Source organism: Aphanomyces astaci, assembly GCF_000520075.1.
Source record: "Aphanomyces astaci strain APO3 unplaced genomic scaffold supercont1.4, whole genome shotgun sequence".
NCBI classification, from domain to species: Eukaryota; Oomycota; class Saprolegniomycetes; order Saprolegniales; family Verrucalvaceae; genus Aphanomyces; species Aphanomyces astaci.
The window spans coordinates 449,299-475,445 of NW_009798267.1; the positions used below are offsets into that span (position 1 = coordinate 449,299).

At 46.4% G+C, this 26,147-nt stretch overlaps 8 protein-coding genes across 10 annotated transcripts; 4 read left to right on the forward strand and 4 right to left on the reverse strand.

Annotated features, from left to right (window-relative positions):
• Positions 1 to 371: 371 nt before the first annotated feature.
• Positions 372 to 5,520, forward strand: H257_02311. Of its 2 annotated transcripts, XM_009825880.1 has the most exons (8): positions 372 to 890; positions 956 to 1,085; positions 1,269 to 1,517; positions 2,074 to 2,276; positions 2,326 to 2,473; positions 3,464 to 3,893; positions 4,297 to 4,566; positions 5,019 to 5,520. In XM_009825880.1, exons 1-8 carry the CDS (start codon positions 379 to 381, stop codon positions 5,384 to 5,386), a joined length of 2,310 nt encoding a protein of 769 aa, XP_009824182.1. In that variant the 5' UTR covers positions 372 to 378; the 3' UTR covers positions 5,387 to 5,520. The 2 variants fall into 2 exon arrangements, with proteins under 2 accessions (XP_009824182.1, XP_009824183.1); XM_009825881.1 differs by having other exon boundaries at positions 372 to 1,085.
• Positions 5,521 to 6,563: 1,043 nt separating this feature from the next.
• On the forward strand, positions 6,564 to 8,170 carry H257_02312 (hypothetical protein; the record flags this gene model as incomplete). The annotated part of the gene is made up of 4 exons (XM_009825882.1): positions 6,564 to 7,049; positions 7,127 to 7,199; positions 7,271 to 7,287; positions 7,494 to 8,170. The coding sequence occupies 4 exons, from the start codon at positions 6,564 to 6,566 to the stop codon at positions 8,127 to 8,129; spliced, it is 1,212 nt and encodes a 403-aa protein (XP_009824184.1). The 3' UTR covers positions 8,130 to 8,170.
• Positions 8,171 to 9,478: 1,308 nt separating this feature from the next.
• H257_02313 lies at positions 9,479 to 11,062 on the reverse strand. 2 transcript variants are annotated; one of them, XM_009825883.1, is made up of 5 exons: positions 10,897 to 11,062; positions 10,622 to 10,851; positions 10,188 to 10,559; positions 9,814 to 10,123; positions 9,479 to 9,710 (listed from the first exon to the last, which is right to left on the reverse strand). In XM_009825883.1, exons 1-5 carry the CDS (start codon positions 11,020 to 11,022, stop codon positions 9,504 to 9,506), a joined length of 1,245 nt encoding a protein of 414 aa, XP_009824185.1. In that variant the 5' UTR covers positions 11,023 to 11,062; the 3' UTR covers positions 9,479 to 9,503. The 2 variants fall into 2 exon arrangements, with proteins under 2 accessions (XP_009824185.1, XP_009824186.1); XM_009825884.1 differs by having other exon boundaries at positions 10,188 to 10,851.
• An 856-nt stretch (positions 11,063 to 11,918) lies between these two features.
• Positions 11,919 to 13,105, reverse strand: H257_02314 (hypothetical protein). Its single transcript, XM_009825885.1, has one exon. The coding sequence runs from the start codon at positions 13,044 to 13,046 to the stop codon at positions 11,982 to 11,984; it is 1,065 nt and encodes a 354-aa protein (XP_009824187.1). The 5' UTR covers positions 13,047 to 13,105; the 3' UTR covers positions 11,919 to 11,981.
• A 1,251-nt stretch (positions 13,106 to 14,356) lies between these two features.
• Positions 14,357 to 15,284, forward strand: H257_02315 (hypothetical protein; the record flags this gene model as incomplete). The annotated part of the gene is made up of 3 exons (XM_009825886.1): positions 14,357 to 14,639; positions 14,731 to 14,964; positions 15,010 to 15,284. The coding sequence occupies 3 exons, from the start codon at positions 14,357 to 14,359 to the stop codon at positions 15,231 to 15,233; spliced, it is 741 nt and encodes a 246-aa protein (XP_009824188.1). The 3' UTR covers positions 15,234 to 15,284.
• Positions 15,285 to 20,136: 4,852 nt separating this feature from the next.
• Positions 20,137 to 21,451, reverse strand: H257_02316 (hypothetical protein). Its single transcript, XM_009825887.1, has one exon. It carries the CDS (start codon positions 21,312 to 21,314, stop codon positions 20,217 to 20,219), a length of 1,098 nt encoding a protein of 365 aa, XP_009824189.1. The 5' UTR covers positions 21,315 to 21,451; the 3' UTR covers positions 20,137 to 20,216.
• Positions 21,452 to 22,663: 1,212 nt separating this feature from the next.
• Positions 22,664 to 23,921, reverse strand: H257_02317 (hypothetical protein). The gene has a single exon (XM_009825888.1). The coding sequence runs from the start codon at positions 23,905 to 23,907 to the stop codon at positions 22,720 to 22,722; it is 1,188 nt and encodes a 395-aa protein (XP_009824190.1). The 5' UTR covers positions 23,908 to 23,921; the 3' UTR covers positions 22,664 to 22,719.
• Positions 23,922 to 24,934: 1,013 nt separating this feature from the next.
• On the forward strand, positions 24,935 to 26,075 carry H257_02318 (hypothetical protein). The gene has a single exon (XM_009825889.1). The coding sequence runs from the start codon at positions 24,998 to 25,000 to the stop codon at positions 26,027 to 26,029; it is 1,032 nt and encodes a 343-aa protein (XP_009824191.1). The 5' UTR covers positions 24,935 to 24,997; the 3' UTR covers positions 26,030 to 26,075.
• The last annotated feature ends 72 nt before the right edge of the window (positions 26,076 to 26,147 follow it).

The window sequence follows — 26,147 nt, forward strand, 5'->3', positions numbered from 1 at the left end:
CAGAGTGTATCAGTTTGAGTTATCCGTATCATTACCGGATAACCAAACAACAGCCAATCACAGGATGAGCTCGGGTTTGAAGTTGATTACCTTATATCGTCAAAGGTTGTATGCCACAGGCCGCTTCATTTTGGAAGTGGCGCGGTACCATGCCGACACGACCCTGACTTTCCAATAAGGGTACCGTGTTTATAAGCACCATCATATATGAACATATATTAACGTTAAGCTTATCGTTAGTACTAGAAGCACTTGATGTAACGTTACTATGCCTGTTATCCTTTGAAGGATTTGACAGAACAATTGCACTCTTTTGCTTGAAATAGGGGAATTGGCCAGTTTGCGTATTTATACTGCCATTATCAAAATCAGCGGCACATGATGCTATCGGCGCTTCGACGACGTTCGTTCAGCTCGCGCGCTGCCGCTTCACGTCCCGGCCTGCTGCATGTGGGATGCAATATCCGACGAGACGATCCGCCCTCCAAGCAGTATGTGCCGAATGCCGTGTCCGTGTCGCTTCGTTCGCCCATCGTCCAAGTGTTTGGCAGCAACACTGACGTCGGCAAGACAATTGTGTCGGCCGGTCTGTGTCGTGCGGCCGTACAGTCGTCTGCTACATCGTCTGTGGGGTACATCAAGCCGCTTCAGACTGGCGGAGACTCTATGATGGATGCACGATTCCTGCATTCGCACATGGATGCCTCTCGCCTGACATGTGAGACGCTGTTCTCATGGGACACTCCCGTGTCGCCGCATTTGGCCGCGCAACTCGAACAGAAATCGCTCACGGACGACATCCTTGTCCATCGATTGAGTGATGCCATCCACAAGTTGCAGCCCACCGCGTCCACGTTGATGGTCGTCGAGACTGCCGGTGGTGTGTGCAGGTACCACCCACATCCATTCATCCCATCGATCCCATCGATCCCATCGATGTCTCCATCTTTATTAGCCCTTCCGCGAGCGGCAAATTCCAATGCGACGTCTATCGCCCTCTCCGCCTCCCCGCCGTTCTCGTCGGCGATGGCAAACTAGGCGGCATTTCCGCCACCATGTCGGCCCTGGACTCGCTTCTCCTTCGAGTGAGTTGATACTTGTCCGACGAAAGCAAAGCATGCTAGTTATGATTCTGTATCTCGTCCTATTCTCGACTGAATAAACAAATAAAAGGAGCGCAACTTATATATATTTATTTTATAGAAAAAAAAGTATTTCCCATATATAATATATATATATATTGACATTTTATTCCTTTTTATGTATAGGGCTACGACGTGCCTTGGATCGTCCTCATCGAGCAAGACGACCTCGGCAACGCCGCCGCCATCGCTGACCGCGCCGCGGAACTCAACATCTCCGTGTTTGCCCTGCCAAAGCTCCCGCCGCAGCCCACGCCTTTGCATGACTGGTACATGGCTCAAGATGAGATCTTTAGAAGCCTCTTGAGCGCTATATCAACGTACCATCAACGCCGAGTGGACCGATTGCATGCGATTTCGTCACAGGCCCAAGACGTAAGGCTAGTCTTCTATGTGACTGTCAACACAATATGATATTGAGCTTTACTACTAGTAGTACTACTGTACTACTTGCATAGGATAATGCATACCCTTGTGTGTTTGTGTTGGATTCGTATACTAGTATTACTACTTGCACAACACGATACCATAGGACGATACCCTTGTGTGGATGTTAGATTCGATCTAGTATGACTGTTTGGGTATGATATGCGCGGCTGATACACATCATTATTGTCGTACTAGTACATATATATATTTCCATCTCATTATTTTCATATATATATTGGAACTGCGATCATTCGTACTTCGAGCATACGTTGTTTTTCTTTATATTCCTCTGTACACCCTGTTTCGATGACGAAGAATATCATACTGGCTTTTACTATTACGGATATATATATATTTTTACAGTCAATTTTCAAGTACGAGTGTAGTGTAGCTTGACCTTTTGGTACAAACAAGTAGTACATGTTTGTCTTGTACTCTAATAAAGCCACAGTATATTCTGGATCGTGATAATATATATAAATATATATATATATATGGGTAGATTCTATGGTGGCCGTTCACCCAACACAAGCAGAACCGTGGGGTGCTCGTGATTGATTCAGCCTACGGAGACTCATTTGCAACATTTGATGCGGCCTCCACGAGCCTCGAGCCCATGGTCGACGCGTGCGCGTCATGGTGGACGCAGGGCCTCGGGCATGGCAACCCCAAGGCCGCCCTCGCGGTAGCCACCACTGCCGCCAGGTAGATACATGGTATCTCCTGGTGCTGCCACGTCATACACTTGATCTAGGTATGGACACGTCATGTTTCCTGAAAATGCACACGAACCAGCTGTCCAAGTGGCCGCGAAACTGCTCGATACGGTGGGCCGACACTGGGCGTCGCGGGTTTTTTTCTCGGACGATGGCTCCACCGCCGTCGAAGTCGCGTTGAAAATGGTATATATATGTATGTATAGATGTATATATATATATTTATAGATGTATATATATATTTATAGATGTATATATACTTTTTATACTTTTTTACTTTTTATAGATGTATGTATGTATATATATATTGATGTATGTATATATTTATAGTTTCATGATGTTTGACATTTTCACAATAGAATATCTAGTGGATGCATGAATTCGTTAGCATGTATTGTCCTTTTTTATCCAAAATTTGGTTAACTTTTGTGCCGAGTCTTTGCCAAATCTATCGATCGATAATTTTTCCTGACTTTTGTATGTAAAATTCGTTTAGTTTCACACTAATTTTAATTCACACACTAATTCGATGTTGACTTGGTCGAAGAATGGATTTGATTGGCTAGTTGATTATTGATCTGTGTTTTGATTGGTCGATCGATTGTGTGCCGATTTGGTTATTCGATTGAACTCTCCACTTTCGAATCGACTTGACAATACTCCTACTATTATCAATGGTTTCATTCGTCATGTTTCACACACTGAACCTGTTTGTGTGTACACAATTATGTCCAATCATAAGATTTCATATATAGACATATGTATAATACGATTTAATATATATATATATGACATCGTATAAATGGACATAACTCAAGTATATATATATATACAGACAACGAGGGAATTTAAGGCTCATCGAAGTTTTGAGTGTCACACACTTTTTTCAGCCAATCAGCAGCAAATCACGAAATACTTAAATTTCTATTGGTGAATTTTTATAATATGTTTCGAATTTCGAACTACGCTATCCAGTCATATCGTGAAATTTGCGCTACACACAGAACTTCGATGAGCCTTAAATTCCCTCGTTGTCTGTATATATACTTGAGTAAATGAAGATGTGAATGATTCACGTGGTTCTATCAACCCACGCCCTTCATTTCCTACTGACACAATTTTGGCCAGTCTACTTATTTTTGAAATTCTGATCGACGACCCTATGCTATGATATAGGCATTCCGAACGTTTATCACTTCTTCTTCGTACAATTCTACCACAGACAGCAACAAGCAGTTGGTGGTGCTGGCCCAGACCAACTGCTACCACGGAGACACTTTGGGCACGATGCACGTGGCTGAGCCGAGCGTGTTCAACCTGTCGCAGCACCCGTGGTACAAACCCAAAGCCATCTTCGCGGCGCCCCCCACCGTGTCGCTCTCGGCAGTATCTGGAAAACAAGGGGTAACTGTGACGTGGCCAGAGGTGGACCCAGCCTTCGCCCTCCATTTGGAGTCGCTAGATGACCTCTTCGATCCGACGTCCAGGGACGCCACCGCCGCCGCCGCCGCCTACGAAGCGTACGTGACTGACCTACTGGACCATCACGTACCACCGCACGCCGTTGTGGGCGCTCTCGTGCTCGAGCCTGTGCTTATCGGTGCAGGTAACAACAACAACAATACTATTGGCTTGGATTTGGTTATGGTTCGTACCTAGTAGGTTTCCTCTTTACGAAAAGACGGATGCTATTCAAAATATAGTATGTCTATACTACTACTAGTATTACTAGTACTATGAGTTGAAATATATATTTGGTGGCGATCTGCAATAATGCTACAAATATGGATCCGTTGTGCGACCGTATAATGTTGTCGTTTTCGACAGAATTCCTTTATTGTCTCTTCTTTATATATATATATAACTTGCTATTTTTCTCTTCTTTATATATATATATATATATATATAATATATATACATACACGCCCATATGTGTCGTATTATCCACAGAGGATTGTGAATATTTTTCTACCCTATCTATCAATTTTGATTGTTTATTATATTTTTAGGCGGGATGTTGTTTGTGGATCCATTGTTCCAGCGCACGATGGTGCTGATATGTCGCCGTCGGGGGATTCCCGTCGTGTTTGACGAAGTGTTCAGCGGCCTGTGGCGCCTCGGGGCCCCGTCGGGCCGCGACCTTCTGCACGTCCATCCGGATATCTCATGCTTCGCCAAGCTGCTCACGGGCGGACTCGTGCCCCTCTCGGCGACGCTCGCCGCCGACCACGTATTTCAAGCGTTTCACTCCCACGCTAAAGCCGACGCGTTGTTGCACGGTATATATATATATATATATATATATATATATTATGTATATATATATATATATATATTATGTATATAGGTGTATGGTTATATATGGCTGTGTTTGGGAAGATAGAGTCGCACATGTTGACATATTCGTCTCTTATATATAGTAGTACTCTAGGTGTTGGTATGTATCCTAGTTGTGAAAGATATATATGTATTCGTACATGTTTATATATATATCCATATGGTACAACAACCTTCGTATATATATACAAACTCCTTCCATTTGATATATATGTATGTATATATAGGTGTGCTTGTATCCTATTTCTAAAGTATATATTCGCCTGCGACGATATATCGACATAGTATGTTTTTCTCGTTTATCAAACACACTGGTCTTGCCCGAGACGACTTCTATATATATATATGATCATGGACGACTCGTGAGTGGTAATAATAATATATTGTTTTGAAGGACACTCTTTCACCGCCAACCCCGTGGGCTGCGCGGCGGCGCTGACGGCGCTCGACATGTACGATTCCCTTGGTCAAGACGATGCGACCCCCCGGGTGTACTGGGACCCGGCGACCGTCGCGGCTGTCGGCCAAAGCACCCGCGTGGTCCGGGCGTTCCAGCTGGGAACTGTCGTAGTGTTTGAGCTGGCGTCGGAAGGCAAGGGGTACGAGGCCACAGGCGCCCAAGACTTCATTAGACACCTGCGCACGGACGGCATCTACGCCCGCGCCCTCGGCAACGTCATTTACATCATGTGCTCCCCACTCACGACAACCGACGTCTGCCGCCAGGTGCTGCAGAAGGTCGCCAAGGTCGTACTCGGCTGATTCAGTCGTCCTGTTCGCCGGTAGTAGGACGTACTAGTAGTACTGTACGATGTGGATGCGTACCCATCAGAATACTAGTACTGTAGTGTAGTAGTATTAATAACTTACTACGTTGTACTAGCAAGTTGTCCGAATTAACTGGTTGATCAAAGACTTGATTTCAAAAAATAGGACACAGCCAATCAAAACGCAGGATTTCCCGCATATTTTCCAATCAATTCGTAACCATTTTTCGTTTAAGTTCAGGTTATTTCTGGTATGCACAACTGATTCACGCCATGTGAGTTATGTTCGCCAGTCATTCGATATATTTCGTCCTGACCCTATATCGTTACAGTATATTTCGAATAATATCCGGTATATGTCAATATGTCACCCCATTACCGGTATATTTCACACGTTGTTCAATATATTTCAAATGATATTCCATCTATTTCGATTTTAGATGCAAATCAAGTAAATCGTAGGTGGTGGATAGCGTTTTGAACTTGTCTAAACCATAGATATAAGTTGATGTGAATCCTCTACAATCCTACACGTTGTTGCTCGAGTTGTTTTACAGTCTAGCCGAAAACTTGGATGCCATGGAAGTTAGCGCATGATGAACCAGCGCGTTTATTTACTTGATTTGCATCTAAAAACGATATAGGGTCAACGATATAGGGTGTGGCGAAATATATCGAATGCTTGGCGACACATAGCGGGAATCAGTTGAGCCTTTGACGAAATATACCGGAAATAACCTGACTGTGAACTTAAATGAAAAATGGTGTATTAATAGTAATAGTAGTGTACGTATGTATTAATACTTACTATTAAGAGTAGCTGTACTGGTACGCGTCATAGGATAAATATTACTACGTAGTATTAATAATAGTAGTATTGTCAAATCGATTCGAAACTGGAGCCCTCAGCAGATTAATGGATTAAAGAACCGCCTAAGCCAATCAAATCACGTTCTGGTGAATTTCTGCCAATCCAAACGTTTGACTCGGCCCCAGTCCCTCCGTATTGGGCAAAACCATAAATATAATAATCTTTGTATACTATAGTTTGTACAAGCTTAAATTGGATTGAATACTATTTGGCGAAATGACTCAAAATTTGTGTGAAATGAACAATATGCATACCATGAAACAACCTGATTGGTCCGTTAGAAGTTGCCATGTCAAGCGACATGATCATGACCGTGCGAGGGGCGGTGGCTGCGAGCGCCATCAAGCCTGGGGGGATCCTCGTTCACCAGAGAGTCCTGCAGAAAGAGACGACGGTTGTCGACATGGACATCGCGGCGGAAGACCTCATGGAGCTTCGTGAACACCCGGCCGAGAAGGGCAACCTCGTGCTCTCCAACGAAACCCGCGCGTACAGGGAACTCGAGCGGTTGTCCCTTGTCCAGTCCAACTGTGTGGTGGACATCCATGGACGAGATGAACGTGACGTGGTGCGTCTCAAGCGCATGGCGGAGCAATTGGACCTGCACATCCTTGCCTCCACCTCCCTCAACGACACAACGACTTCAACCGACGTGTCGGCGTTGGCGCATCAACTTGTGTTGGATCTGCAGTACGGCATGGACAACACTACGATTCAAGCCAGCGTCATCTACCAACGGACATCCCTCTCGCCCGCCAACCCCACGATACTCCGAGCCATTGCCCAGGTACATACAACAAACAAGCGCACACACATCCTCGTCCTTCTTCGTCTTCAGATCGCTCAACGCGGCGCCCTTTCTAGGCCCAACAAGTGACGAATGCCCCCGTGTACTTTTCTTTCGACTCGGATCCGTCGGCATCATACCCCACCGACAGTGCGTCCTATTGCCCTTTTATATATGATTTTCGCCAAATCTATCGATATATCGATTCTTTCTACATGTAGGACTGATATATCTGTTGGTATGTAAAAAGGTGCTTAGTATCATCACACTATTTGAAGTCACACACTAATTCGATGTGGATAATGGTATCCATTCTTCTGTCGATTTGTATGTACAGTTTAGAATAAACACATCAATATATATATATATATATATATATATATATATATATATATATGTATATACTGTACGCCTACTCCATCATCTATCAACGCACATGTATAGCACTGGCGTTCTTGCACCAATATGATTCATATGGCGGGCAACCTCCGTCGCGTCGTGCTGTGTCATTGCGATCTGTGGTGGCGCCATCCTGCGGCCCTGGAGCATGTGGCCACGACCACAAACGTGTGGTTGAGCTTCGACTTGGTGGGGTTGTCCGCCGTGAGCGACCACCTGCCCTTCTTGGCGTCATCGTCCAATGCTGTATGCGTTCCCCGGGATTTTGAGATTGCTCAATGCGTACAAGTGCTCCTGACCATTCATTTCAATCACGTCTTGATCAGTAGCACCGTGACCCAAACCATCCAGTACCATCGGAATGGCGGCGGCGGCATGCTCCACGCCCTCTCCAGCAGCTTTCAAACCAAACTGTTTCATGGACGACGGGGGACGGCCGCGCAGCACCAGCAGCTGTGGCATACGATCACCCATCACAACCCCCTCCTGCTGCTACAGGGCTACGTGAAGCCCCCCCCCTCTGTCATTCCAAAGGACTTTATCCCTTGCTCCATCTGCCGCCTCGAGTTTGAACCCGTCGTGGGCGAGTACTTTACTAAGTTTGAGTTTGTCTACTGCTCCACCAAGTGCCTCCGACGACATCGCGTCGCTGGCTTTGGCCCTGTCGACCAAGTACAGTAGTAAACAATCATAAGTCGAGGACTAACCGAGGTAGTTAGTTGCTAATACACGATGATGGGATATTGAAGACTATATGGTATTGTCAAGTCGATTGGGGTATGAGCAGCACCAAATCGGCAAACAATCGATCGACCAATCAAAACCAAGATCACGAATCAAGTGGCCAATCAAATCCAATCTTCGACCAATGCAACATCGAATTAGTGTGTGACTTCAATTAATGGGATACTTTTGACGATTTTTACGTACAAAAAGTCAAAACACAAAGAATCGATCAATAGATTTGGCGAATCAGCACAACAGTCCAAATTTGGGGTAAAAGAAAGACAATATATCATACTTCAAATCAGCGTTAGAAAAGTTGTGTTTGAGTATAAAACACAATTCTAGATGGGACTTTTCGGTGCCACGTGGACACGACATAATGGGGCGTTGCATCTTCACGGGTATACAGTACACTGCTGGAAATGTCGGTGGTCGTGGCCAAGGATATATATATAAATATATAATTTATGTCGATAATATTGTTGTTTTCGAGGGGTCTGTTGAGGGATGAAAATACCTGGATGGGTGTGTATTGTTCTCTTCCTTCGTCATTTACTACATATATTAATAGTATCAATAGAAATTTCTAGGCAAGGAAATGGGGACGGATGAGTTGTTGGAATCACTCGAGTGCATTCATCGCCCCCGTCCTGGAAGTGTGCGACAGACAGCGTACGTATCCATGCTCGTTCACACGTTTTTAATATTATTTTTTATTTATCCAAATACTAATAGTATATAAATAGAAAATATAAATATTAAAGTTAGAAATCGAATTTTCCATCAACTGATAAATAGAAAGATTGTAGTTCATTATTACCATGCATATTTGTTTTTTTATTCAAATCAAAAACACAAATATAGAATATATATATATACTTTTTACATTATATACTATTAATAGTATTGTGTAAGAGAACGTAGTCATTGTAATGAATATGTGTCTTGTATTGAAATATTACAGATAGGGTGCATGCCCTTAACATCATCTCGGGAACGAGACTGTATACACTGTAGCTTAATTTCTTCAGCTCGTTCGTATGTGTCCATTTATTATTTTTGTATCATTTTATTATTATTAAATTATTATATGTAGATAAAAAAAATCAATAAAATATACACGTCGTTACCTGAGGCGAAAAGTATATTTGCAAGTTCCCCCTTCGTCATTCAACTATCCCCATTTGGCGTATACTTTGATTTTTGTTTCATTATATTTCCACCAACCTCAGGTATTCTAGGCAGTTGTGCCCCGTCAAGATTAACTACTCAACTATAGTTACTGGATCATCTTGGAAAGAGGCTGAAGGTAATAAAGTCGTGGTTGTATTACACGATATTTTGCTCAAAGTACGGCTTGTTGTTTCGAATGCGGTCAAATTCAAAGCATGTCAAGTCCAACGATGTAAAGCCGCCGTCGACGATCAGCTCGGCGATCGCCCGGCCGGCTGCGGGGCTCTGCTGGAGGCCGTGGCCACTGAAGCCATTGATGCAGAGCAAGTTGGGCACGTCTGGGTGTCGCCCCACAATCGCATTCTACATCCAAGGCATATGTAAATCTCTCAAAACACAGGGGCCAGCTAGTTGCGCTGCCATCCCAATGCAAGTTGCTCTGATTTTTTCCATCTCATTAACGTACGTGGTCAAACGTGTTAAAGTCATAGAACCCAGCCCAGGCATTCACGAGTTTAAGCTCGTTGAACGCTGGCACGCGCGCCGCCAGTGTAGGCCAAATCACGTCGTCAAACAGCGCGTGATCGGGCTGCAACAGGTCCTCCCCGTCGCAGTCGTGGTCGTCGGCTGCAGCTGGGGATACCCCGCAGATGAACTGCCCCGCCGCGCCTTCTCGACGAAAGTACACGCCACTGGGATCGATCACAAGCGGCGACGCCATCGTCCCTGTCCATGTGGCTGCTTCAGGGCAATGAAATACAAATACAGTGCGCTTTCTACGAGAACAAAGCAGCCAAACAGGTCAGTTCTATACAATCGGGAAACATTCATCGACACCACCTGGCTCGCACGGGAAGGTCCGAGACGCCCGCGAGGACGGCCACGTCATGGGCCCACGCACCCGCGGCGTTGACCACGTGGCCAGGTGCAAACTGGACAAGTTGTCCTTGGGACGTGGCAACCGTGACGTGATCGATGATGACGTGATCGTGCCCTTTCGTTTTGGCCATGGGCGCCACCACCGTGCCTTCTACGTACTCGACGCCCAAGTGCAAGTTGGCCCGCTTTAGCCCTGTCAGGTACGACCACGGATCGAACCAGCCCTCATCCTGCAGCCCCAGCGATCCGCGCGCAATGCCTGTAGTGTCGAGCCATGGAAAGCGACCGGTGAGTTCCGCTGGCGTCATGAGCGCTACCTTGGCATTCACGGATCTAACGTAGTTGATCGAATGCATATAGGAAGGAAAGATGTGTGCGACTAGTACTACTAGTACCGCTGCGTGGCGTGGTTTTGGTCGAGGACGGTGGCGCCGCGACCGCTCGCCAAGAAGAGGTACCCGCCTTCCGTGAACTGGACGTCGACGGCGTCGTGGCCGGGCACGTGGAGCAATTCGCCCGCGTTTTTGAGGAAGTGGATGCCGTATTGACTCATTTCGATGTTGGGTCGCTCAGAGAATTGCATGCGGATGCCTCCCGCAGACAGCACCGCCGACGCGCGCTTGTACTACAGCATCGTTTGTCGTCACGGACACGAGTCAGATACACTTACCGCAAAAGAGCGCTCGAGCACAGTGATCTTGAGATGCGGCGCCTTCTTCGCCAAGTGGTAGGCGGCAGAAGAGCCCATGACCCCGCCGCCCACGATGAGCACGTCCTTCACCTTCTTCATTACCATCTTCTCCCAACGATTCAAACGATGATGAAGTGTCCTTGAACTTGGGCAAATAAATGGGTTTAACGACCACGACCAGAGGTTCCATGATATCACGTCTTGTATCATTTTATTTTAATATTATATTTCTCCTGCATCCTCAATGCTTGTATATAATTTATTAAAACGTTTATATCATAATTGACGACGGTTGAATCTTAGGTCGTCGTCATCAGAAGCAGCGAAACTCTATGAAATGTTAATCTGGTTTTAGTACTACTATTAGTACATACTAAGCTCAGCATTTCAAATGCCACAAGATCTTCTTACTTATAGTACTACTACTAAATACTACGTATTAATAGTACGTAGTATTAATATTAATAACGTTAGTACTTTTAATAATAGTACGGCTACTATTAATAGCGGTTAAATCTACCTGACAATCAATATGAGAGTAGTACTACTACAGTAGTGTCCTAGTACAACGTATTATACACGATTACGAAACAAACACGAAACTAAATGTATGGAGTCACGGAATTTTTTTGTTTCGTAAACCAGTTCTATCCAGTTATACATGTGTATCCAATGGAGGCAATCTTGAAGTTTGTATGATTTTCTTTGTATCGAAGATATAAGCTGATTCACGAAACAAACACGAAATCAAGCTACTAGTAGTACAGCAAATAGAAGGATTCCCATAAAAAACAATGGGTCGCCGTGCACATACCACGAGTGTTACAGCTGACCGATGTCATCGCTCTACGAGTAGTAGAGGACACCAGGTCCCAATACGACTCTATCATAACGCGGTTCACAAGCTGGCTTGAACGCGAGCACCCACTACACGTCGTAGCCGGAAACCTCATACTCCCAGTGTCCCTCGAGCTATGCAAGCTGATGTTCTCGTATAGCCATTTCGAAGTGAACACAGAATATATTATTACATAGTACTACTACTAGTAAGCCCAGAATTGATTTTAGGGTTGGGTTGGGTCATGCACGGGCGCGACGACGTCGACGCGACTGCGGGAGTACACAAACGCGCTGTGAAACTCGATGGCAAACGGTTCCAACCGTTGCAGGTGTTCGGCATAGGTCTGCATCCACTGCCCACCTAGCTGGTGCTTGACCTGGTTGTCAAAGAGCGCCATGAACGCGTCGAAGTCGGTGCGCGGGAGGTTGTTCTTCATCCACGCCACCAACTTGGCCACGACCATACCGTTCTTGTCGTCGGACGCCTCTACATTCGCAAAGAGGTTGCTGAACGCTTCGTTCTCCGAGTCGGGGGTCATCACTAGCGGATTTGCCTCGCTCACCGCCGCGGCCTCGTCTGCTAGCGTCGCATCCACTTCGTCGAACAGCGCCACCAGCGCGGCTTCATATTCGGGGGACTTGGCGTCCAACAGCAGCGTCTCTTCGTACAAACTCTGCACTTGGTCGTATATCGTTCGCACGCGAATGACGTTGTTCGCCACGTGCGCCTTCTCCTCCAGTAGCTCGTCCTTCAGGTGTCGGCATTGCCCTAATTGACCCATGAACTCGGCGACCCACGTCTTGAATTCGGCCGTCACCGCGTCCGTCGCGGTCGTTCGCAGCTTTCCTTCGAGGAGGATGCGTCGAGCATTACTCATGTCCGCATAGAACGGGGCGTTCAAGACGGCGTAGCTTCGCTCGGTCCAGTCTACGTCAATACGGCTTTGCGCCCATTCCAATGGAAGGAGCGGGGTGTGTGATGTCGACTTGTCGTCGTCGTCGTCGTGACGAAACCAATGGAGCAACGAATGGATGAACCCACTCGACTTCTTCTTTTCTTCCTGATGCTGCTGCAGCCACGCGATTGTGTTGGCGACGCCGGAAGCGCTCTTTTGCTTGGCGGATTTGTCGTGCGCCTCGACTTGGTGGTTGATCGAGCGAAGCTTTTCGAGCTCGGCGTGGACGGCAGCGGGGTCCATTTGGTCCGCGGACACGTCCTTGTGGCTCTTCAGCCAATCCCCGCATGCAGGGCAGGTGTTCGGGTCATGGAGGTCGTTGGAACTCAGCATGATGCGGTGTCTTATGGGGTTGATTTCGAATTGTGCCTTGGATTGCAGTAGAAAATCCGTTGAATTATTTCGACAAAAAAGATGCTGTGACATAAATCTGCAGTCACAATTTATCCGGATGTGGAGTGTTAAAATTGCGTTAAATACCTTTCACATCACGTTTAAACTATACAACGTCACATCGGAGTACTACTTTTACCAGATAGTATCCGGATCCCTAACTTCAACTTGCGGTATACAAGGGAGTAGGATGTGGTTGACACTGTAGCGTTCTTACTTATTGCGAAGGCCCTTTACAGTAAGTTAATCACACGGCCGCTTGATAGTGCTGCTGTGTAGCTTCTAGTACAGTAGTGTAAGCAGTGTAAGGGTGTGAAGGTTGTATGTCAAGGCTTCGTGGTGTACAGAAGGCCCTAAAATCCTCAGTTTTATTGGAAAATTAACCACTACTGTACTAGAACAGTACTACATGGTACTATCCTATTAATAGTGGGTTAACACCAGTACTTCAAAGTACAGTACCCGGTATAAGGGTATGGTGCACGTCATCTAAAAACTTCCAACTGGCCAAATCGAAGAGTGCAGGTTTTATTATTTAACGTACAATTAATGTAGTTACCCAAATACGTTTTATCGCTGCAATGGGAGGTTAAAGGTCCCAACTGCCTCCGGATATTACATACGGATAAGAGTCACGTACAAAAAGCAAGATACCCACCTATGGCCAAAGATCCAAGCGATCATGTAAAATACCGCTAGGTTAAATATCTATTTCTGGACCAATTCATCACCAAATTTGAATCTTAGACGTAGAATTTCTTCACCACATTGAGATCTGTCGATTCTACGTCTCAATTTGCTGAAATTTTGAGTAATGAATATGAAATAGAAGTCAGAAAATTTTGTGAAAAGTTGGTAGATTATACCGGTAGATGACGTGGACCATAGTACGTATTAAATTAAATACTGTACCACATCCTTAGATAGTGGTATTGTGCTTTTCACATTTTTTGCCCGTGTTTTTAGCTTCTAAAACGTCCGACGTTTTAACCTAAATCGAATTGCACCACCATCTAAAACGAAGCTATCCCAGTGTTCTGTCATTGGCTGATATAAAACGTGGTAGTTTTACACTGCAACAATTGCAACCATCGCAAGCCAACCGTGATGGCACCGACAGGCAACGACACCGCACGGGTGCCACCGCACGGGTGCCACTACCTGACAACATACAATGCTGTGTGTCTGTGAAGGTCGGTCGACCTCTTGGTAAGAGCAGAACTACAGTTGGTGACCCAGTCGTGCTCACAATGAGCACGACTGACACGTTCACCGTCACGACAGCAAAGGTGTTCGACATTGCTGGCGGCTTGGTTGCCGCCCACCACGCTACCGCCAGCAACGACCGTCTGCTTTGGGGTGATCCAACACCATGGGAGACTTACGTTAAGGTTGCTTTGAATGCCCCACAGAGCAAATATGTTGCGTTGACGGGAGAAAACTACTACGACATGATCCGCAAAGTGTGGGACAACGCCGGCAGGACGCGCACTGGCCAGGGCTCGTTTACCCTGCAGTTGTTTGTGTACCTTGGTACGATTGACGCAATAAATATCAATTTCTTCTATTTTTCCCATCATGAATTCAAACCAATATTCACAACTTGGAAATATTTGAATTTTAGAAAAACATGAAGAAGTCGGGATACGTCGTGCGACACAGCAGAATATTGCACTCTCCGCTACAAGGGTTGCTGATCATGTTCGCCAACATGACCTTCAGCTTGGACCACTACAAACCGAGTATGTAAACATCTCAACAGCGCGCTTGCCGGCAACTTCGCCGGTTGAAGTACCAACCAACACGACCATGCAACAACTTGGCCACATGGATTTAATGGCGCAGCGCCATGCAGAAGGTTTAAATCCGATATTGGTATCGATATATTTAATTCATACGATAGAGCGCGCCCATCATGTTCAAATGGATGAACAGCCATATCGTTGCGTTCGCATGCGACTTGGAGCTTTGACAAGCCCCCCCATCGACTGTTTCATTTCGGTTGAAGATCTTCGTGAAATTTTGGGTCTACCATCGTATCCTTTGGTTCCTCCATTCCGTGTCCCACTGCAACCAACAAATGCTCCACGTGTCAACATTGAAGACGTCGATCATATCGACTCGTAAATATACAGTTGCAATTTTTTCGAAGTAATATCGTTTTCAAATTCGATCAGCTGAAATATTTATACATTTGCATCTGAAAATCAAACTAAACAATGCCTGGCAGATTGCTCATATCATTAGAAATGTTTCTTTATCTAATTCATCTACATTGTACCCGCAGTGGCGATACAAGTTGTACCCAGTGCTCACATCCTGCTTCGTGCATTCGACAAACGCAACGTCAAGAGTCGATCGAATATTAAAACGAAAGGCCATTGGGTATTTGTTGACCCATCGCTTAAGTAGGCTGAAGCCGACTTCAATCGGATTTAATTGTGGGGAGTACGGGGGCAAAAAAAAGAGAAGGGCCCCAGTTGAATGGACAGCGTCTTCAAGCTCCTTGTACATGTGTATTTTCGCATTGTCCAGTATAAGAATTGACCTTGGAAGTGGCCAAGGATTCAAATACGGCAGAACACGCTCCAGCATAGTGCTGTGGAAGATCTCGCGGTCGAAGGTGCCTATTTGTATGTTCACAACGAATTCATTAATTGCGATTATAATTTTTACAAAATGAAAACATGAAAAAGGAATTTTACCGTCTACATAACCCCACGACAAAAATCCACTTGTAGAAAAGGCTGCCAGTGCTGACACACGTTGTCCACGTGAAAATGGTAGCTCCACAATTGCACGTGTGTTCCTCTTCGACCACGCGTACTTCCTGATGGAGTCTCGCCCATCTTTTGACGTCTCGTCCACAAAGACGAGCTGATCTGGCGAGGAATAATAGGGCTGAAGCTTTCTGTAATAGTCTTGGAGCTCGAAATCAGCAGCTTCCCGTGCTCTTTTTTCCAGAACTATTTTACGCAGCAATGAACATGTTTTAGAGCGATTCAATTGGAATTTTATTCGAATATTATCACCTTTTCTTGTCAGACCCAAATCGTGCATTAATGCACGGCAAATCGTTGCTTGGGAAATGTTCAACAGGGAAGGGAACCCAGCCCGGAGCGCTTCTTGAAGCTCCTCAATGTAGAAGCATGGGTGGTCTATCGTGTACTGCAAGATCCATGCATTGACCGCGTTTGGCCACCGGGTCTTCTTCGCTGTGCTGCGCGTGGAATCGACCGTGCCCGTGGCGGTGAACTGTGCGACAAAACGCGTGACTGACCTGCGTGAGATGCCCAATAACGCACTCACAACATCATCATCAATAGAGTAGACTTGCACTAGAATGACGCATCGCCATCTCATGTCTAGGCTTATCATACTCGTAAAGACCCGTGTTTGCCAAAATGAAATGGGCAAACGCTTCATATTAGCTAATTGTGGCCTTCAAGCCAGCCATTTTTTGCTAATCCATCCAATCAAATCGTCCCATCATAAAACTTGCAACAATTAGGGTACTTCACTTTACTAAAATGAAGTTGCCTGGATCCTAAAAGTTGCATCCATGGTCGCTAATAGTGGGAGTTTAGGCTCAGATTAGCCAGAATAAGTGAAAAGCACAATATTACATGTAATAGTACCAGGTACTCCGGAGTAATTCTGCGTAATTCTGCACTGTTCGCTACAACCTCACCGCGACATTTGATTGGCTAACAAATTATATTGTGTTTATTCTAAACTGGAGCGACATGGAGAATACGTACGTACTGGTACTACGTAACCAAATGTACTACCGGTAGTACAGAAGAATCCGCAAAAGGATTTAGCCAATCCGATTGCAGGAAACCGTCATCAACGTCATTAGTGTGATACTTCAACTAGTGTGATCACCACAGACACCTTTTTACTTACATGATAGATTTGGCGAGTGCTTTCAAGCTAAGGGCGGGTATGGATGCCACAGAAAATGGCTTAAAATGGCCGATTTTCCAAAAAAAGTTGGCAAAATCGAAATCTTCCATTTTTCGAGATTTTGTGCGTCTGGATGTTACCAAAGTTGTATGCCACAATTTCCTTGAGAATTGGGTGTTTTATGGCATAAAAAAATACACCGATTTGGTCCAACTTTTATATGGAGGTTTGAGTTCACGTTTAGTGTTGCACTTCAATCGGAAATCGAAATTTTTTTCAATAATTCAACAGGCATCCAGACTTACTTGTACTAACAGTAATGTAGTATTGTGAATTCGCTATAAACTTCCAAAATTCGCCTGGTTTGTCGGATCAATAGTGAATCACGCCAGAGTTTTTAATTGGTTGAATATACTTGTCCTTCCTGAAAGAGCCAATCAAATCCACTCAAAAATGGATTAGCCAATAGCGTCGATTCGTTATTCCATTTGGCGGCGAGATTCGATTCGACGGGGTCTGGAAATTTGTATCGAATCCACATTAGATACTTCATTTCTCCTTTTTTCATGAGATATGAGACTTTGGGAAAATTTTGCAGACTTGCCAAAACGGTTTATGGCACAATTTTATTGGGTGGCATCCAGACCAGCCCTAACATGTAAATTTGGTATTTTCGGTAGATTCAACGAACGACGTCAAATCCACCTGAAATTGTCGCGACGTCATTTTACTTAACTAAATACTTTTAATACATGATATACTTACTGTTTGTCCGATGCAATGTTGAACTCTTTGTGAAATGGGGAAACTTGGCAATGCACTGAACACACCCACCTGCAATTTGATTGGTCAAAAGGTCTTTTTTCCAAAATTTCATTGGTTACTTCTGTTTGTCCATTACTGCGTCGATTTCGCTTCGACGATTCGATTGGCATCCCAGTCCATTTAGAAATTGACAGTGAATTACAAATAGAGGGCATTACAGTACTACTAGTGCCATTCTTGTTGGCATACCATCAACCAAATGTGCTAGGTAGTTTTGATCGATTTCCTCCCATGATGTCATGATTTGGGCTTTCAACTGTGCCTTGTTGTCGAACTGACGGCCGTTCGCGTAAACCTTTCGAGCAAGAACCCCCCAAACATTCTCAATGGGGTTCAAATCGGGGCTTTTTGCAGGCCAAGGCATTGTCGGCCACGGCATTTCGTCCAACCAGGCCATAGTTGATCGCGAACGATGGATGCTCGCATTATCTTGTTGGAAAAAGACGTCCCCCGATGGAGTGAGCGCTCGCAAATTCTGCATAGCGGGCAAAAGGTAGGCCTGAAGCGTCTCTTGGTACTTCGTTGAGTTTTGGGGTCCGTCTAAGAATGCTAGTTGGCTCTTGTTGTGGTAGCTCATGGCTCCCCAAAGCATTACCGTGCCACCACCGGAAACACGCTTGGAGTACGCCTGGACGTCATCGCGTAAATCGTGCCAGTAATACTGACAGCCATCCGGTCCGTCGAGGTTAAACTTCTTCTCGTCACTGAACATGGTTGCCTTCAATTCGTTGTATTTGTTGAGGTATTTTGCAGCAAAGTCGACACGGTCTTTCTTGTGCTTGGGGCTAAGTCGTGGACCCGACCGGCGTTTGATGTATTTCGCAAATTTTGACATACGAAGCACACGAATAACTGTCATTTGGGTTACTTTACCGTCTAGTGCCGCAGCAATCTGCCTAGACGACATTCCCTTTCGTGTCGCAAGCCTGAAAACCCGTCGGATCTCTCGTCGTGTCAGTTTGACGCGTCTTCCAGCTCGCTTGGTCGTCCTCGGCTGTTGCAGATGGGCAACGTAGGTGCGTACGAGTTTGTCGCTACGTCCCAGAGCATTGGCGATCCAACGTAACGACTTCTTGAGGGTCAAATACGCCTTTATTTGGCCCTTTTCGTCTTCGGTGATGCTTTTGCCGCGTGGCATACTGAAATGGTGGTTTGGGTGTCGAGAAGTCATGTATGTGACATGCAAATGCTTGTAAGCATTTGGTTTACTTTAAAAAGCACTGATTGGTTAAATAGTTCTTTACTTTTAGTCGAATCAAAAAGTGCGTCTATAATTTTGTTTCACCCCAAAATTTGAAAATTGGATTTTTCTGTGGACTTACTTATACATGACGGAAGTTATTCTATGGGATGCCTGGAAGCACTGTTTGAATGTCCTTGTGATTGATCGTTGCTGACCAAACCATTGTTTTCATTGTAAACTCGAGAATTTTGGGGTGCGTCTATAATTTTGTTTCGGACTGTAGTTGTTAAGGACATGGAAAACAGTAAGAATATGTTAACCAATCAGAGACAAACAATTTCAGATTAACCAATCAAATATCGCGAGTGGATTGGGTATTGGATAACCTAACTTTGAGTGGATTTGATTGGCTCTTATAGAAAGGACAAATATATTTAGAACTTCAGCGTGATTCAATATTGATTCAGCGTGATTCAATATTGATTGGACAAACCATGCGAATTTTGGAGGCCAATTTACAGTACCGTGCGTTTGGGCAAAACGAATGTATTGGTTAATTCTTCCATAACTTTTCCCCCATGTATCACTTTTTAGATCTGAAGGTATATACGAATATAGGAGAAATCAGTTCATCGGGTGAGGGGTTTTATAATCAATATAACGGGATATTAAATTAGATATCGTTGTTTCAAATTTCGCTCCTGCCATACATTCTGAGCAAATTAATATACTCAGAACAGCGATATTTAAATAAAAAATAGTTCTGCACTCAGACCAAAATTTATAATAATACGAGCGGGAGTACTGAAAGTCAAGTACTACCGTAGTGGATTTTCCCTTTGCAAGTTTTTAAAATTTCGAGCTATTTTATTTTCAATACATGCCAATTCGACCCAAGCAAATGCTTGGATTCCCCATGTCGCGAAGGCACATAGTTTATCACCATTCATATTTAGCCTTCAAAACTGGGGATTCATCATCTTTACAGTTAATTCAAGACGAAGCGATTAGAAAAGAACGAGCTAAATCCGACCAGTATTTGAAAACGAAAGATTCGTTTTGCCCAAACGCATGGTATGATGCGCTTCTTGAATACTTCGAAGTAGATGTTCATTTACTTGGATTTCCACTCAAGTTTAGTGGAAATGCTGTCAATGTTACTTTAACGTTAAGCGAGTTCGACATGACACTTGTCACGGGTGTTGGTGTTGTTGGTTGTGGGACTGGTCGGAGCTCACCGCGCGGGACCTGGTGAACCCTTTGCCGCCCGAAGTCCCGCCGTCGGCGCTTCCTTGAAACGGCTCGAGCCGTTGCATGTGTCGCGCGTAGGTCTTCCAGTTCTTGGCCAAACTCTCCTTGACGCGGGGCTGGAGCAGCTGAAAGAACGCGTCAAAGTCGTCGCGACTGAGCGTCTGCCGCATCCACGCCATGAGTTTGGCCACGTACACGTGGCTGTCGTTGGTTCGTTTATTCAGCCGACCAAACAGCAAGCTGAACGCAGCATTTTCGAGCGTTTCGGTGGACGCGGTCAAGTTGACGGCGTCGACTGCGCGCTCTTCGTCGCGCAAGACGGCGTCCACTTCGTCGAGGCATTGCAACAAGCTCGCACCGTACGCTGCCACGTCATGTTTTTGCGCCCCTTCGTAAATAAGTCGCACGCGATCGTACGAGGTCGTGACCTGCGTGACTTTGCTACTCAGCCGAGCCTTTTCAACCAACAATTGGTGCTTCAACTCGTCGCATGAGCGCACGGCGTCCAAGAATTCGGCAAACCACGACGAAAACTCAATTCGTTGAGATCGGGTGGCTGAGATGAAGCCTCCTTCTTCTGACGCTGCCGTCAGGATGCGCCGGGCGACGGCAATGTCGGCGTAGAGAGGCGCGTTCAGCACGCCGAAGCTCCGGTCAGACCAGGAGAAGGTGAGGTTGCCCGAGCCCCAGCCTAGCGACAGTGGCGGCGTGGTATTGCCCGGGCGGTCGTGGAACCAATGGAGCAGCGACTGGAGAAAGCTGCTGGGAATGGTGTGGTGGGACAAGTCGTGCGAGTGGAGCCACGCGAGGGTGTGCTTCATGCAAGGAACGGTCACGGGATGTTTGCATCGAGCGACCAACGCCCTGTTCTTTGTGATACGATGATGATCGGCCGACTCGTCTTTCGTCGCCGCGGGGTTCAGCGATGCCAGCGTTTTACTCCGAGTTTGTGGGTGTGCGCATGTGAGCGTCGGCGGGGGAGTCGGGGGGACAGCTGACGTCGACGCGATAATGATGGAGGTGGCGGCGGCAGGACACATATGGGTAGATATATCGATATATGTGGGGCTCGGAAGTGAGATTGGGTTGTGTGGGACCCAACGTGGAATTGCCACTTGGAGGCGAGCCTACTACTACTACTGTAACAGTAGCTCTGGTAGTGGTGTGCAGTTTCGCTGCGTCCGTGGGGCACTGGGGACAAAAACATTACCGAGTGGTTTATGGAGCGAACAATAATCGACCGTGACAATCGAACCGTCATGAACTGGGTGGATAGATAGATGGCTGCGAGGTGGGACACGAACAGCCTGATCGGACAGCGCTAGAGCCAGCGTCAAAAGGCAGCACTGTCGGGTGCGAGTGCCAGTGAATTCACTGCTCCAACCTGGCAAGCTGTCGGCCTAGAACGTTGTCTGAAGGTTCGCCTTCGTCGTGGCTCTGTACGTGCGGAGAACGTTTCGACCGTGTCTTTGCACAACTCGGACGGATTGGTCGTGTTTCGAGGAGATTAGGGTTATGGGCGGTAATGTTCAACCACACAGCCAGGCCAGCCACGTCATGGAGCTTCTGGGACATACAAGTCACCTCTTCAAATAGTGTATGGTACTGTACTAGTATACTATTAATACGTACTAGTATACGTATACGTGGTACTTGCTATTATAGTACTACAGTGGTAGCGCTTTGCAACTATAGCGAGTTGTGTATGTACCTGTATCGGAATCGTTACGCCTACAGCAAGCAGACTGCGCATACGTCGAACGTTAGTCGTCAGAATGCTGGGGGATGGTGGGGCATGCGGCGACGATCTGCTCGGTCAGCACCTTCCACCGGATCTTGTGGTGTTGTTGTGAACTGTACCAAATACTAGTAGTGGGTTGAACTACTCTGCGCACGACCTGCTAGCGTATGGTACCTAGGTAGCTACATCCGTCATCCTCCTATGAATAGCTAGCTAGCTAGCTGTATGGTTGAACATTACCGTATGGGCGGTAATGTTCAACCACACAGCCAGGCCAACCACGTCATGGCGCTACAATAACACTACCGAATTGCCCCTTCAAATAGTTATGGTATACTATATTGAGATTCGGTATGAATTTCCGGACCCCGTTCAATCGAATCTCGCCAAGCGAATCCAGCACCAATCTCTCCCATTGGTCAATCCGAAATTGCTTGTCGCTGATTGGCTACAATCCATTTTCGAGTTAAGGGCGCAGTGGATATTGGCCAATCAAATGCCTCGGCACTATTTATGCTCGATTGAGCGAACCATGCAAAATTGGGAAATTTGAAGAAAATCGACAATACTACTGTAGTACGTAGCGCGTTGCGATTGTTAGCGAGTTGTGACCCTAATCAATATAACAAGAGCCCAGTTACGTTGAATAAATGGTCAAGGATTCACACTCATGTTTTCACCGTTTGTATCCATCTTACTCTGCCCTAGATGCATCCTCGTCCATCGGGCTGCACTTGATGACTGATGGGATTCATGGCCCAGTGTAGCCATTCCAACACGTGACGGTGTCGCCTTTCTCGAGCGATGGCCAGGGCCCACATGTTCAACGGATCCACTCGGAAGTCGTACAAGTACTTGACCACATCCAATTGGCCTGCTTGGATGGCGCCGTCCATGGCGACCGTGACCGCATGGCTGTCGTAAACCTGCGGATGTAAATACGTCACCACGCCCAAATGTCCATTCTCGGCCGCCCAATTCAACGCGTCGACCGTGCCGCCTTCGGGTCGGTTCTCCGTGAGAAACTGGACGATCGCCAGATGGCCATGCATCGCCGCCAAATCGATCGCGTCAGTCGTACAACCCACGTGCGTATAACGGTCGTGCAAAAATTGGACGACTTCCAAATGGCCGTTTTGAGCTGCCATGTCCATGGCCAATGTCGTACACCCTTCCAATCGATGGGTGCCTAGAAATACCACAACTTCCAAATGTCCATTCTGCGCCGCCCAGTCCATGGCGTCGGTGGTGCAGCCTTCGGTACGATGGTGGTGCAAGAATGTCACAACATCTAAATGTCCGCCCTCGGCAGCCCAATCCATGGCCATGGTCGTGCAATGCTCGGGTGGGGTGACTGGCCCATTCAAAAACATTACAATCTTCAAATGTCCATGTCGCGCCGCCCAATCGACGGCGGTTGTTGCGCATTCGTCATATTGATGTTCTTGAAGATACTCCACCACATGCAATTGCCCGTTCCAAGCGCTTAGGTCCAGATATCGAGGCATTTTGGTGCACATCGGCCATGTCGCCACTAACTCCATGACGACGTCGACGTACCCAAAGCAACAAGCATGCACGTACAGTACGTAGCGACACGAGTCTCGACACCGAAGCAGGCGACGAACCCCGCGGAGGCCGTGGTGCGTATCGTACCAGGGTGCCCACACCTTGTCGAAACGACGCAGCGATTCGTCGCTCGTGCAAAGCAGGCCGCCGCCAGGCGCCACGGCCTCCGTCGCTTCGACCCCCACCTGGCGCACGACGGAAAACTTTCCCGAGAAGAGTGGAAGCAGGATCCGTGTGTCTGCATACCACCCTGCTTGGAACGCCGTCACGAGTGTGAACAGATCCTTCGACCGTAGCACTGAGGAGTCCGTTGTCGACGCCATTTTTTCGAATGTGGAAAAAGTCCCCACTAAGTTCGCACGAAAATTGTGCAGGAAGACCTCTCGGATAAGTTCTCCATAATGATCCATGGTGGATTTTACACATAACGTTAACGTTAATTACCTGGAAATTCTAGTGGAAGTAACCTCAGATGGCCTACTACCTCAAATGGCCTACATACTACTAGTAGGCCTCAAAACCAGTGACTGTGTATTTGTCGAAAGAGAGTACAAATTACAAAGTAAAGGTATTTCGTGCTTGGTCGTGGTACATAGTATTGGACAGTTTTGGACTCGAGTTCAATGGCATCGACAATAATGATTGAATATGTCTTGCTTGAAGAGTTTTAACCCAAATCCAATAATTCCACGTGGGATTTACTCCTTGACGAGGTCCAAAACGCTATACTTTGAAGTATTACAAAATGGGCCTTTAAGTCCATTTTGAAAACGGCATTTTTAGCTTATCCTATTGTGTTCGGTGCAACTTTTTGACATAATCCAGATTACCAGTAAAAAACCTAGATTATCATAATTCTGGAGTCAGAATCCATTTTTGCTACTGTATCATTCAGGCCTATAATAATGCAGATTAAGCATGCGTTTTGGCAGAAAATCTACTATCAATAGTAAATCATTTGAAGCTGGCCTCTACCAATATGACTGCCAAATAAGTTCCAAAGCACAGTAAAAGTACGTAGCACTTAAGGAGCTATTCCCTTGAAGAAACACTGATGTTGCAAATGCTACGTAATCATTTTTGTTGGGCATCCTCAAATCGATACTCCGGATAATAAATAATCCGTACGTAAACGGTGAGTGGTAAGACATCCTCCTACGGATTATTATCCGGATTGTTGATATAAGGAAATTTGAACATTGTTATGGCCAAAATGATTACGTAGTAACACCGTTGTGTTGTTTCGAGGGAATTCGAGACCCCATAGAGTTTTCATGAATCGGACTTAAAGGGATCATACAAATCCCAAGATAAAAGCTTGGTTGCAAAGCCACGCACTTTGAACGACGCTTTTTGCAAGAAACAAAGACGCAACGGCGGAAGTGGAGAAGATTCCTCGACACATTATTCAACATGCCAACAATGATGAGCCCTACCGCCACGTCGGAGTGGACGGAGAACCAGCAGACGCTGCAGGAGGTGGTCGAGAAGGACGCGCAGGCCATGCGCCTCGTTGAACAGATGACGACGTTGGTGGCAATCGACAACCAACTCGCGAACTGCCATGCGTCTCGACCGGTGACGCAGGACGAAGTGGAGCGCACGATTGTGTGGTTACAGCAGCACCAGGATAAGAAGAGCAGCCACTTTATCCACACACTACTGCATTGGATCAAGGACAAAGATGACGAGGAAGAGTCGTCGCCGCCAGAGTCGTTGCCGTTGACATGGGGCAGCACGTCGCTCAGCTTTTCGTGGGACGAGCAAAGCTTTGGCGTCCTCAACGCGCCGCTGTACGTGGACATGCTTCACGCGCGGCGATTGCTCTTGTCTGGGGGTCTGCTGCGTGCATCAGAAGCGGACAAAATCGAGTTTTCCAAGTGGTTTGAAGAGTTCCTCGACCATTTGACGTTGTGCGACGTGCTCAAGCAGCGACTGCTGCAAGACAAGGGCCAGATGACCAACAAAGCCATCAAGGTGGCCACGCAGTACCATCTCGTCCAGAAGTGCTACGACGAGTCGCTTTGGGTTCCCGCTGGCGCGCCGTACAGCGATAAGGTGCTTCAGTGTCTGGACGAAGTCGAACGTGTGCTTCGCGACGAGGAGAAGGCGGTGGGCGAGGCCAACTTGATCGTGATGACCCCAGCCCTCGAGATGGAAGCGTTCAGCAATCTCTTCTCGCACATCCGCGCCGACGCGGAAGAAGGCACGTTCGTGGCCAAGCTCGTGGCGTGGATGCAGCATGCACTCCCAGAGAATGACTTTGAAGCCGTCTACTCGTTTTTCCCACCAGACGTTAAAGCTAGTCTCGCGGGGGTATGGATGCAGGAATATGCAGAACACATGCACCGCCTCGAGCCATTCGACGTGGACTTTCACTACTCGGTCGTGTACCCCCGGTCTCGCGCCGACATAGTCGATTCGGCCAAGGCGATCGGTATTTAACAATAGCTCTTTCAACTCATTATATAAATATATTCATATATATTTGAGTTAATTTGCATTACTCTGTACTACATACGTACTACTATTAATAGTACAGAGTTTCAACTAAGTAACACTA